This window comes from Strix uralensis, chromosome 8 (genome assembly GCF_047716275.1).
Source record: "Strix uralensis isolate ZFMK-TIS-50842 chromosome 8, bStrUra1, whole genome shotgun sequence".
Classification (NCBI taxonomy): domain Eukaryota; kingdom Metazoa; phylum Chordata; class Aves; order Strigiformes; family Strigidae; genus Strix; species Strix uralensis.
Genome location: NC_133979.1, coordinates 12,140,707 through 12,153,957, shown reverse-complemented (window position 1 = coordinate 12,153,957; position 13,251 = coordinate 12,140,707). Strand labels below are relative to the sequence as shown.

The window sequence follows — 13,251 nt, the reverse complement described above, 5'->3', positions numbered from 1 at the left end:
TTATTTTGCCCAGTATGAAAAAAATCGCTTGAGCTTTGTGGCCAAAAGGCTGGCTTGTGGCCTCTTGGCCAGATTCCAGCACAGATGCTGAATTACGTTGCATTCCCTCTGAAATTGCTCCTGTGGTATCAGTGTGGTGCAGTACCCTGTTCTTCGTGTCTTACATTAAATTGTCACAATGTGTTGTTGTAATCTCCTGCTGTCTTTTGTCCCAGATGTATCTGCTTTGAGTGGTTGGGGCTTTCATGTGTATGCACAAAGAAAACGACATCAAGATTTATACTTCAAAGTCAGGACCTCCAAAGTTAGGATGGAGCAGAGTTAGGGTGCCTCCATAATGTAATTTAACCCCCTTCATGATGCAAATCTGAAGGGGGAAAAAAAGTGTGCTAACATGATTCCACAAAAGCTCTGCTTGCGTATAACTGTATACAGCATTTTAAGTTTGTAACTCGCAGAGCATCAGCTCTAACAAAGCCTGGCTTCCTGCAGAGTTAAGTGGTTCGTTGACCTTATATGTTAGAAGGCTCAAGCTCTGACTGATGCTTTTCCTCTTGCTGGGACATTGGTAAGAGCCCCCTGTGGTATCTCTTCTCTGATGTCTAGGGTGGAAGTCTGAAGCATGACTCACTCAGACAGCTGGGTAGGTAGGTGCCTTGACTGAAACTTTGGGAGTGTAATTGTCTCTAAGACTCTACTGCTCTAACAGTTTTTGGCTGAGTTCAACCAAGTTTATCAGAGGGGGCCACACATGGGTGTTGTAATTATACGATTCTCATTTCCTTACCTTTATCATGTACTGTGAATTGACTGACAGAAGAGCCTTCATCAAGGCTGCAACCTTTAGATAAGTGGTACAGACCTCTTCCATCTGCACATGCACAATTACATAATATTAGGGGCAAGTTGTTACCCTTGTGGGTAGAAGGCACTGATGAGGAGCGTTACAGATATTTGCTATGTTAGAGGATTTTTATTTACTTTTCCAGACTCTTCTGTGGGTTCCTTCTCACATAGTTGATACCTCTGCCCAAATCTCTCGCTCCCCTTGGCATGAGCCCATTTTCCTGTCACAGAATCACAGCATCGTCTAGGTTGGAAAAGACATTGAAGATCATCCAGTCCAACCATTAACGTCACACTGACTGTGCCCTACTCCACCAGATCCCTCAGCGCTATGTTGATCTGACTCTTAAACACCTCCAGGGATGGGGACTCTACCACCTCCCTGGGCAGCCCATTCTAATGCCTAACTCGTCACTGCTCAGCTGCTTTGACTTTTCTCTGTGCTTCCAGTTTACAAACCACATACCTCTTTTCCATTGTGAGATCCAAAATGTAAACTTGGGTTTCACAGTGTACACTGAGCCTCGATCCAGAGTGTGAAATAGGAATATAAAAGCAGCTTCACTGGTGTCAGAGCAGAGGCCTCTCTCAGCTGATATTTTGTTTCTGGCTACCATTAGTAAAGGCTTAGAGAAAGAGCATGAGAATGGGGCAAATGCAGAGCATTTTTTCCTAGCTTCTGGTGGCCTTTGGCTTAAGGATTTCTTAACTTGGAACTTGTGTTTAATAATTCTTGCTAGGTACGTTCAGGGCAGAAAGCTGCTTTCTGAATATCCCATGGTAATGGGTTCTTCAGGTTAATTTTGTATGGTGTGCAAGCAAGCTTTCTTCTGTTCATTTTAAACTGCTGCCTTGGGGTTTCATTTAGTGCCTCTGAGATCTTGTGTTACATGACGTAGTAAATTATCCTTCCTATGTACTGTGTCTTCTGTAATTTGACATACATCTGCCCTTTGTGCCCTGTCTCACCCTTGTTCTCAAATATCCTTTCTTTTGAAATGGCTGGACTAGGAGTGAGTGTTTCACTTATGGAAGCATGGTGGGTTTGTACATTGGCTGTGTTTCTCTTTATTTCCCTGATCATTTTTACTGTTCAGTTTGTCTTTTCACCACTACTAGGCATTGTGCTGATGTTTTCACAGAACTGTCTCATGGCTCCAGGATCTTTCCTGAGCAGTTTCATCTAATTTAATGCCCATCATTGTGTGAGTTTATAGTGTGAAATGTAGGACTGAGAGGGGTTTTCTGGGCCATTGAATCCTCTTCTTGGCTCTTTCAGGTCCTGCATCATCCAGTCCCTTTCATAAACTGATCAAGTTCCTTTTGAAAAGCATTTGGATTTTCCTGCCCCTGTGCTTTCTTGGGAAACTCTTCCAGACTGTCTCGGCTCCATTTCTCATTTTCAGGTTAAATTTTCCATGTTAAATTGGCATTTCTTTGCAAGCCAATTTCTTTGTCCTTATTTCAGTTGTTCTTTTCTTCCTCTGGGTATTCCTTTCATTCCCTCTAGCATAGTTGAAGCCTGCAGTCAGATTCCCTTTCAGGCTTCCTTTAGGCTCCTTTTTCTTCCAATCTGCTGTGGGAAGACAAGCTCCCTACCCCATTACTCATCCCTGTTGCTCTTCCCTGTACTTCTTTCCGTTTCGGTTCATCTTTCCTGAGCAAGGGTCAGTAGAGTTGCAGTTGGTATTTCTGCCAGGGTCTTGTGCAACTGAAACCCTGCCAGTTTCTGCTGGAAATCCCTCTCTGTGGGTCATATTTGTATTTTCATGGCTGTGTTGCATTTGAACTTATAGTCATCCTGTGGTTGGCTCGAGCTTTCCATCTGATGAATTCCCACCTTCTCACTTCTCAGCAGTTCTCACCTGAACAGCTGTGAGTTTTGGGGATGCACTTTGCTCTTGTCCCATTCTCTTCTCTGATCAGGCATCTGCCACCTTCCCTTCCATCCACTGCGGAGGGCCCTGCTAGCTCTTTTCGTGTATGTATGCTACTCTAGATAATATTTCTTTTTTCATGATGTACATAGGACAGCCTTACAGTGTCTGGTGGGATGGATTTTCTCCTGGTGGAAGTGGTACTTGAATGTTGAGGTGCAGCACATCCCCAAGAGATAGGCCTTACCTTTAAGCTTATGTGTCTAAGTGATGGAAGAAGGACAGAGGACCTAAAGAAGCTGTTATCTGGAGGCTCAGAAATGCTCTTCCTCGTGAATGGTACACAGCTTGGATGACTTTCCTGGTGTAGGACTCAGGAGGGCATAGAGGTGTTGAAGCAGGCGTTCTGCTCGCACACACATGATATTGTGGAGGCAGGACCTCTGCAGGCTGAGCAAAGTTCCACTGCAGGAATGGTGGGAGAGGGTGAGGGAGGAAAGCACAGGATTGTTTGCAGTTTTGCTTTACCATGCACTGGGACTTCCCCATATACAGTAAGTGTTTTTACTGTTCCTTTAGTACTCATGTGACATTTGTATTCTGGATAGAGCCCTTGCAGAGCAGTTCCAGGATGGGGACAGTAGTGTGGGTTTGGATTTTTAGGCACCTGGGATGATCTGAGAGTTGAACTGTTTGGTCCTGTAGCTCTGCTGGAGAAAGGGTGGATGAGGAAGGGAGGGACAAAGTTGTTTGTCAAGTTTATGGCCCTCAGTTGTACAGCACCTGGCCTTTCAGATCTTCATGGCACTGTCTGCACCAAAGATGAAAGAAGTGGGTTGTGTATCAAAGCAGAAGGTGTGCTAAAGGTAGGAACTACTGCTCCTTGCCTTTTCCGTTCTTCCTGTACAAGTGAGCATGTCCCAGCCCAATTAGAGTTGACTGTCAGAGCAGTTTCTGTCAAGGTATTGGTGCTGCTATATGGGAGGAATGCCAGGAGGCTGGCTGAACCTTGCTTTCACTGTCATGTTAGCCTGATAATTTTGAAAACTATTGTCAGGATGCGGGTTGCTGACCTCTGCCTGTGTCAGCCAGCTGAAATAGGTTTCAGCCTCGTAGTTTCTGGTAGGCTCCCCAGAACGTCGTGTTTATGGTTCCGAGATCAAGTCCTCTGCCTACTCGTCATGTTTCCTACCACGATCCATTGCTCAGGGTCCTGGCAGCCCCCTCTCGTCTGTGCGCTGCTCTTGTTCTTGGCTCAAGTATCTCGACCCTTACCAGCTGGCAGTGAGAAGGGCAGTGCTGCAAGAGAGCTACCATGTTTTCTCTTCTCTGCACAGACAGTGCAGGTACCTGTCTACTCGGAGCAGGAATACCAGATGTATCTCCATGATGATGCGTGGACCAAAGCTGAGACAGACCACCTCTTTGACCTGGCTCGGCGTTTTGATCTGCGCTTTGTGGTGATTCATGACCGCTATGATCACCAGCAGTTCAAGGTGAGTCCCAGGGGCCAAGGTGCTGCTAGCAACCTGCTGCTATGGCACGTGCAGGCCTTGCTGCACTGCAAAGACCAAATTACCCTTTATATCAACTTAATTAGGGGAAAATAATGAATTATTGGCATCAAGGAATATTGAATTTCCAGCACAGGGCATTGCTGCTTGCTTTGTTTGTAATTAAATCCACTGTGACTTGTGCTTATTCCCTGTTGTGTTTTATTAGAAAGTCAGAAGGTTTTCCCCTGCCAGGAGAACAACTCATTGTTCCTTGAAGATAAGGCAGCTGGGGAGTTTTAGCTGGGCAGGATAGGTGTCCTGGATTCCAGTCTAGGTCCTGGGAGAAGGATCTGCTAACGGAGCCTGGGGATTGTGATTTTTCCCGGGTGCTGCTTCCAACTTGTGGTCTGACCTGGTGCATGTTTCTGTCATCTGCTGGGAAGCAGGGACCATCAGTGGTCTGAATATGCAACTCTGGTGTCATGATTGTAAATATCCTTTAACTGCTGGTTCCATGCCTCGTGGTGATGTGGGGGAATGATGTGATTCCTACAGAACAGCTCCAAATGCTGGAGCTTTTTGTTGTCCTCTGAAATGCTCATGTGAAGAGCCTGTAGCAAAGTAAAATAACAAGAGTCTGCCCAGCCGGGCAGTCCAAACACCTTTGGTGCTGGGAGCAAGGGAACGCAACTCAGACTCCATGTAACAGTGGACAATGAATTGTTGCAGCTGATGCCTTTTTGGTTATGGCTTGAATGCCCATTGTCTGGAGCAGCTCAGAGGAGGCCTCCTGTGCGTTTGTCACAGTTCTGTGTTCGCAGGTTTTCTCCTCTCGAGACATCTATACTTGCATCCTTTTATCTGGGAGTGCTTCACTGCTGTATTGTCTCTAACCCTCAGCTGTGTTGTTGAACCCTCTGGTGGGTATTTTTAAAGCAGTAGCTGTGAACCCATGAGAGTTAATTCATGCAGTTCACTGAGAAACTCCCCCTTGCCTGTGGTTCCACCAGAGCTGGCAAGGCTCCCTGTTGATCTTCCTCCCAGGCACTGTCTTGTGCTCTATCTGACATCCTTCAGCCCGTGGTCCTTAGCTAGCTACTGCACAAGGTTTTGCTTGGTTCTTCCATAATGTTGTCCTTTTGTGATGTCTTTTACAGAAAAGATCAGTGGAGGACCTGAAGGAACGATATTATCACATCTGTGCCAAGTTGGCTAATATTCGTGCAGCTCCGGGCACAGACCTGAAAATCCCAGTCTTCGATGCTGGCCATGAGAGGCGAAGGAAGGAACAACTGGAAAGACTGTACAATAGGACACCAGAGCAGGTAACCCGGGGAAGAGAGCATCACTGCTCGAAAAGATTTATGATTAGTTGAATCAGTAGGTGGATGAAATAGGCCGGAGAGTGGGAAAGGAAAAGAAAGACTGGACAAGAAAAGAGCAAAGTACTGCTTTTGTTCTTGAGTTCATGTCATTTTAAGGGATACAAAAGGACAATAACTAAGAACGCTGACCACACAGAAGAGAGGGCTAGGTGAGCAGAGTTATGGTCTTAGGTAACTGCTAACACCTTCTCTGTGACACTTAGTGTACTAGTCCTCTGAAGAGAAACAAATTCTCAGATCAATGTCCTTATGAGTCCCTGAGTCCCATGGGGAGAGAATTATTTCCTTGAGAGTAAAAAATCTTGGCAGAAAACATCAAAGACTGTAAATCTGCATGTTTAGTTCTCCTCTTTGTTGAAGCTGTGTAACAGTCCCAGGGTTTAGAGGTTAAGGAACTGTGTGTTCCCCAAAGGCTGGGGGAGAGCATCCTTTTCTGTTGGTAGTTCCCTCTAATGACAAGTTCCTATGTGTAACAACTCTGCTTGTCCCTCCCACGTGGATGGGTGTGCTGATACTAGGCATAGCTGCTCTAGGGTCTGCATGTCTGGGGAGGGGAGCCAGCTTTTCACAACGCTGCATTTGCAACTACAGTATATTTGGGCATTTTTACTCTTCTGTCTGTGCTCTTGGTCTCTGTCTGGAGGTGGGATTAATAATTTATGGACATTGCTGAAGGGTGCATCATGGATGTTGTGATACAGTACCTGCCAGTCTGTAGACTGGCATTGCCATGGATGCAGGGTAAGGCTATGGAGCCTAATGTGCTCTATAAATCCAAGATATTAGGCGGGGGAGCTTTCAAGTCCTCCCCAGGCTGGCCCAGAGCAGAGCTGTTATCGGTAGATGGCCCCCTTGCCCTTCTAGGCCTTCTCTGCTGCTCTGATTGCCTTTACGTGCTCTGGTCTGCAGGTGGCAGAAGAAGAATACCTGATCCAGGAGCTCCGCAAAATTGAAACCAGAAAGAAAGAGAGAGAAAAGAGAACCCAAGACCTACAGAAGCTTATCACAGCTGCTGACACCACCACTGAGCAGAGACGTGCTGAGCGCAAGGCTCCCAAGAAGAAACTGCCACAGAAGAAGGAGACAGAGAAGCCCGTAAACATTTTTTTTATTTTTTTTTGCCCTTTCCCCTGCTTATGCTCTGACTGGGTAACATGTTTCCTTTAGCAATCCTACAGGGATCAGGCCCTCAGCTCTTTTAGGGGGAGTAGCTGCTGGCTGTCTTCTAGCAGATGCTTTTTCAGTTATGTCTTTTGGAAGGCAGATTGGTCTAAGGCAGACATTGTCAGAGTCCTCTGGTGTCCTCTCTGTCTCCCATCTGAAAAATGCTGATTTAAGTCTTGTTTCCCTTTCCCTCTCTGAGAAATGGGATGAAATGATGCCAGACACTCTTGCCTTATGGCAGGGAGAAGCATCTGTCTTCTCCCAGGTGTATTCTGGTACTGCTGTGCAGGGTTGTCCCACATACCTGTTGTCTTTCACCTGCCTTCTTTTTCTAGCCAGGTTTCCCTTTTCTTCCCCACTCCTGGCTCTCAGCAGTGTCTTCCCCAGGCTCAGTACATGCCCCTCTCCTGATCCTCAGCTGTGATCAGAGCAGCCCTGCTGGGGGACTCTTGTATTCTGGGAACTATTACTGCTTATTTCTCCCTGAGCTGATCTAAAGTTCAAGGAGCCTAGAACACAGGTTTCAATTTACATCTGATGTTACCTAAATTTCCACTTCTGGAAAGAGGACAGTGTGGACCCAGCTAAATTCAACACCTTCAGTAGGAAAGGACTGTTACAAAATCTCAGATGTTTCCAGTAAGTCCCTGGGAATTCCTGTCCCTCCGGCTTGTGAACAGAAAGCACTTGTGTCATTGTCCTCCAAAAGGGTCTGTGCAGGGAGAGGAGAGAAGCAGTGAATGCTAGACAGTTATTGCTTGATGAAGTGTGCCTAATGGCCACGACTTCCCTAAAACATTATTTTGGTTCCCCCTCTCTCCCCCCCCATGTAATTAATATATCATCACTGGGCACCTTGTGCATTGAATTCCCTTGAGGCTTGATCTGGTAAAGCTCAACTGTGGCTGGCATATCTCCCCGTAAAGAAAGCAGCTTGTCATTGGTGGTAATGAAAAAGGGTGATGATGAAGAATGGGGCTGGAAAGATGCTGAGGATGCCAAGGTGAGGGAGTCCAGCCCTAGATATTGCCTGTTGTCTGGTGCCTGTCTGCAGGCATTTAGTGGATAGGCACGCCAGGGTGGGCAGAGAAGCAGTTTCTGTTGTTGCACTAGCATCATTTCAACCATGACAGAGTCCATTAGGAGTCAATTACCAACTATAGCCGGGAAATGTTAAGAAAAAAATTGCATTTTAACTAAGAATTTGAATCGGGAGCTGCATCAGCATCATTTCAACAAAGGAAAATCATTTACCAAAGAGTCAATTGAGGTTGAAGCGTTTACAGCATGCAGGCACACAAGGCAAAAGAACCCATTTAATTGCTTATGCTCTGAGTGCAGTCAGAGTTGTCTCGTCTAAGCCAACAATGCTGATTTCCCCTTGCTGCTTGTGTCAGGGTGTTCAGCAAGAGGCCGGGGGGCAAAGTTTGGGGAGTCTGAAAGCCAGCCTTCATCCAAAGGAAGCAGAGAGGATTGGGTTTTGATTGCAGCCGCCTTTGTCTCTAATAATCCAAGCAGGGAGGCTACATCCTACCAAAGATCAAAGTGATCCCTACAAGTTCATAAGCTCTATTGGTAGTTAGAGAATACTTTTTCCACCATGGTCATGTTTAGAAATCTTTCCAGGGGCCGCTCTTTTTTGGACTGACCACAGATAACTGAAAAAAATCTCAATGCCTGAGCACGCAGAGCAGTTTGCAAGGTGCCACCTCAAGACCAAGACATAGAGATAGCTGATGGAGATGTGAGAGTCATTGGCGGGGAACTTGAGGAATTGAGTCACTGTCCTTCAGCATCTCTTATGATCTTGGGGCAGCCCTGGTTGTCTCAGCCCTGACTGGAGCGCACAAAGAGCAAGCTGCAGAGCCTCTGCAGAGGAACGTGGGAGCAGCAAGGCAAACTCTGCCTCCAAAGAAATCGGGAGATTTGAGGTGACTCTTCCTTTTGGAAAAGTGTGATTGAGCACGCATTTTCAGAGATTGTGACTATTCTTAGACTGAATCAGGAGTATTGCTGACCTGTTGAGGGGACCCCACACCATTCAGTGCACAGGGCCCTGCAGGTAGTCTGGTTTAATCTTTTAAAAGTTTGCTCACTTTGTGCTTTGCTCAGTAGTGCAGATTTTCAAGGGATTGCATTATTTTGTTTCCCATTTTGTTAAATGCAGCTAAATGCTCTACTGTCTAGCAGCAGCAACATTAGAAGTTTGCTACCTCGTATTGCTATGCTTAAAATGTGAAGTGGGGAAGAAAGAAAACTGTCTAACGAGTGGACAAATGGCAAAATGTGTATGAACAGCAGGCCTCCCTGGAGGGGTGCAGTCCTTACATCCTCATTAGTGGGCTCATGTCTGTACAGATCAGAGGTTTCTCAGCTCATTCCTTAGAGGACTTGCAGTCAAAAGGCAAGATTTAGGGAAGTCCTGGGCTGTTTTGATCAGTGAAATGGGCCCAAGTTAGATAAGGATGATATTGTGCAAATATGCGTACATTAGTATAAGGAGTCCCATTTGGGGTTATGCTTGTGTGGATGGGTGTAAGGCTCTGTGTAAAGCAGTGCACTTAAACCAACCAAACAAAAATGCTTGAGCTCTCTAAAGATACCTTGGAGTATTTTTCTCAGTATGTTGCTTGGGATTTTCCCACTGAATCCTGTTGCTTGGGATTTTCCTCTTGCCTCAGCTCTGACATGTGGCCATGGCAGGTGGTTCTCTGTCATAGGAAACAGTGTTTCCCCTTCAGATAGTCTCTATATGAAATCTTGTGTTTCTTGTGTTTCCTCCATCAACACATCCTGTTTCGATCTCTTTCAGGCTGTTCCTGAGACTGCTGGCATCAAGTTTCCTGACTTCAAATCTGCAGGTGTCACGCTGCGAAGCCAGAGGGTAGGCTGTTGTCCTGGTCCCTTGGGCCCTCTGTTAATGTCTTTCAGTCTGCCTGTCTGTCTCCTCATCTGTTCTCCTTTTATAGCTAAAGAAAGTCAAATTCTTGCCTCTAAAATAAGCAAGGAATTTCATAAATGTGGAGACTCAGAAACCTGGAATGCTGGCTCTGTGGAAGCCAGCTCATCGCCTTGCATGGGCACCTGAACTTGCTGGTGTTTGTTACTGGTGTGCCTGCTCTGCTGTTAGACGCATGTGACAGACCCAGACGGTGCTGTCTAGTCCAAACAGAGCTCACAGCCAAGTGTAATAGGCCTCGTATAGCACGTGTGTTCATAGATGAGAGCTGCTTTTAAGAACTGGATGTTCAGGTTGTGTCTTGAAAAAAAGAGAGACACATAAATGCATATAATTTCTAGCCTTCCTGTTTCCATTATCTTCAGAAAATATTTTTGGGAAAAGCCTCTTTGTTCATTCTGTTGCACAGATATGCCCGAGAAAATAACTTTCTTGCTGTTTTACCAGCAAGACTTGATGCCTGTCTCTTAGGGACAGGTTTTGGGATACTGAGTAAGTTAAACCTGCCGGGCTGATTGAATGTTTTTAGACGAGTTTTGATAGCAAAATCCAGTTTCCCCAGTACAAGTGCTTTTTTAATTTCCTAGCCAAATAAAATAATCCTTAGTTGCTTTATTGTAGCAAAGGTGGAGAAGTAGGTTCCTTGCCCGGCACCCTCACTTGGCATAGTAATTTTCTAGGTTGCTTTTAAAGACTGTTTTATGGGATGTTCTTCTGATGTCAGAATAGTTTCAGATCTTGCTGGGAACACCCTGGGGCTGTTAATAGAAATGTGTTTGTGCTCATCTGCTTCGATGTATGGGGGTGTGTGCACATTAGAGGTGGTGTGCTGCAGTAAGGTCACTTCTGGGGGACCTCTTTACTGTGCAGGTGCCACCATCTGCAGGCTACCTGTTTGAGTGAGGGGCTTGAGGAAGTCACAGGCAATTGACAGGCAAGACTGCAGTGCATGTGTTGAGATTTATGGAGATGTGGCAGATGTGTTCTCCGCCACTAAGATAAATAGAGTAATTTATGGAGATTGATTTGGATTTTGAAAACTAATAAGTGATGGTTGATTTTTTTCTATTTTTTTTACCCTCTCTGGAAGTGAAGCTGAGCAATAACCTATCAGTGATGGAACCATCTGGCAAAGCCAGCAGCCTTTTTGTGTGCCAATTCAAATCCCAGCCTTTGAAAATAGGTGCTACATGCTTCTCCCTGTTCTCTTTAATGCTCACAAAGTGCAGTGATAAGCTGTGGCATGGCAGTCTGATTCAGCAACTTTCAGCCTGCAGTGTCCAAGCTCCTGGGATGACCTAGACCATCTTTCTATGCTCTGCTTGAAATTTTTAAGGAGATAAATGCTATTATTAGAAATACTAGTGGTTTGCGAATTGAAAAAGATTGCAAATCACTGATCTAGGTGAAAAAAACAACACTTTGTTACTTGGAAATGTGAAACCTGTCTCCAACCAAGCAAAATGAATTCATTTGTGGCTTTTAGTCAGTCACCTGGTTCCTTATTCAAGTCTTCCTGTTTTTAAACAGGAGCTAATAGACTCACTTGCTTCACATATGGGTGATGGGGAGAATTAATTACATGAAGTCAGTACAGGCCTTTTGAACTGGTAAGAGATGCTGAAGTGCTGAGTGGTACAGAGTTGACAATCCATGCTAATCCGAACTATTTTACTTGTGGGATTTATGTGGCAAACCCTCTACACACCAGTGGTGTGGAATTGATAAGGGTGGGAACTGACTAGGACTCAGTGAGGAATTGGGATGCTGTACTGGAAACTCGTACTCTGACAACATCCAGTGTAAAATGTTTTGCCCTGAGCACATTGGAAAATGATTTCTAAAGGCTTGTGACATCCTGCAGTAAATTCTTTTGCCTGAGGACCTAAAGGGTTCCTCACCTAAAAGCTTCTATTGTCCTCCTTTATTTTCTACTTTGCTACCGTGCTTTACGCCTTCATAGTTAGGCGAAGTTGAATTTTGCACTGAGATCAGGGACTCAACCTCTGTCACATGTGAAAAATGTACCATATCATCCCCAGGATAATAGCACTTACTCTTTGATTAGAGATATTCTTTTTTTTCCCCCCTGAGGATTTACAATTAGTCTGAAAACTTGAGTTAAAATTAATTTATAGAAATAAGTCCTTGAAGAAAAAGTTAGCAATCTGTATTCAGCTTAATTTGTTCCCAGTAGTTTTTATGACAATAGGCCTGGCTTTTCAAATTCCCCCTGTTGTTAAAGCTTACAAAATCTTATGCACAGGCTGAGTTTGAAGACTTTTTTTTTCCCCCTAGGATTAATGGTCACTTATGGCCATTATTCTTCATAACCGAAAGTTTCTCCTTCAGCAGACGCTGAAGAGTAATCTTCTTCAGTGAGTTCGACAAGCTGCCTTCTATCACAATGGCTTTCAGTCTCCCATTGTTCTCCATGGGACTGTGGCCACAGGCAAAGAAGGCCACAGCCCCCGTGCCCTTGCTCTGCATGGGATTTCCCCTCTGCCTCCTGACAGCACAGACTGCAAGTTTCTCTAAGGCAGTAGGAAGCTAGGCATTATGAAAAGCTTCGTCTTAATTCAAGGCAGTGTATTGCCTTGGTGCCACTGAGAAAAGGAGGCAGTAGCAGATGTTTTGGAAGGGGGTAAGCCTTTCATGAGTTTCTTGAAAGGGAATTTTAGACCTTTGCCTTTGCTGTTAGTGAAACAGTCTTATGAAAATAACACCAGAAATGTATTATTAATCCTAAGCATTACCTCTGGAAAACTTCCTGTTATACCAGGTCTGCTTGGCTGGGAGGGCAGACAGCCAAAGAGCCAGAGGAGATGAGAGATGGGTAGGGAATTTGTGCAGGGAAAGGACAGGAAGAGACTAAAGGGAAAGCAGGGAGCTATGAGGAAGGAAAGCTTTGCTGAGGATCTGCCTGAAGGAGAGGAAAATGGGAGCTGTTGAACTTGAATCTTTTCCAGAGCCCAGACAAACCAGCAATAACCACATGTTTGTGATCTAGGCATCATGTTGCTTCTGTAGGGCAGAGCTGAGTTTGTTTTGAATTCATTGCAGTATTTCTGTACCATGTCATGTTCAGCTTTCTTTTAAGTTTAACCTTTTTCTTTGACTTCATTGTGTTCAGAGCACTTGACTTTGGCATACTTAATATCTCTTCAGTGTGTTTTAAGTTGCTCATCTTCTCTCTCAGCATTATCTGCGAATTTTAAGTTACAATTTTGTTAATACTGTTGAATTGCTGCAGCAGTGCTTTTAAGAAGGAAGGTGATGGATGGAAAAGGGTGGATGTTTGTCCCCACTCCTGCATGTTGAGGTGTAAGTCTGTGTCCTTGCTCTGTTGTCATGGGTTTGGAAACAAAGGAACTGGGAGAGAATCGATTAAGTGATGTCTCATCTGGAAACAAAACAAAACTCTGGGATGAAAAGGAATTTTTAGAGACCTCAGTCTGCAGAAATGACTGAGGGATGCTCCAGCTTAGTCGTTCAAAGCTGACCACCTCCCCCCAGAAAAGGCT

The 13,251-nt window shown here is 45.0% G+C and overlaps 1 protein-coding gene across 6 annotated transcripts in view; it reads left to right on the top strand.

The window, feature by feature from the left end:
• The window catches only part of DMAP1 (DNA methyltransferase 1 associated protein 1), a 33,938-nt gene that overhangs the window by 4,627 nt on the left and 16,060 nt on the right, over positions 1 to 13,251 (top strand). For all 6 annotated transcript variants that reach the window (XM_074876231.1, XM_074876228.1, XM_074876229.1 and 3 more), the window contains 4 exons: positions 4,061 to 4,219; positions 5,377 to 5,544; positions 6,514 to 6,699; positions 9,581 to 9,652. In XM_074876231.1, the coding sequence (XP_074732332.1) occupies positions 4,061 to 4,219; positions 5,377 to 5,544; positions 6,514 to 6,699; positions 9,581 to 9,652 (585 nt within the window). The remainder of the gene's footprint in view (positions 1 to 4,060; positions 4,220 to 5,376; positions 5,545 to 6,513; positions 6,700 to 9,580; positions 9,653 to 13,251) is intronic.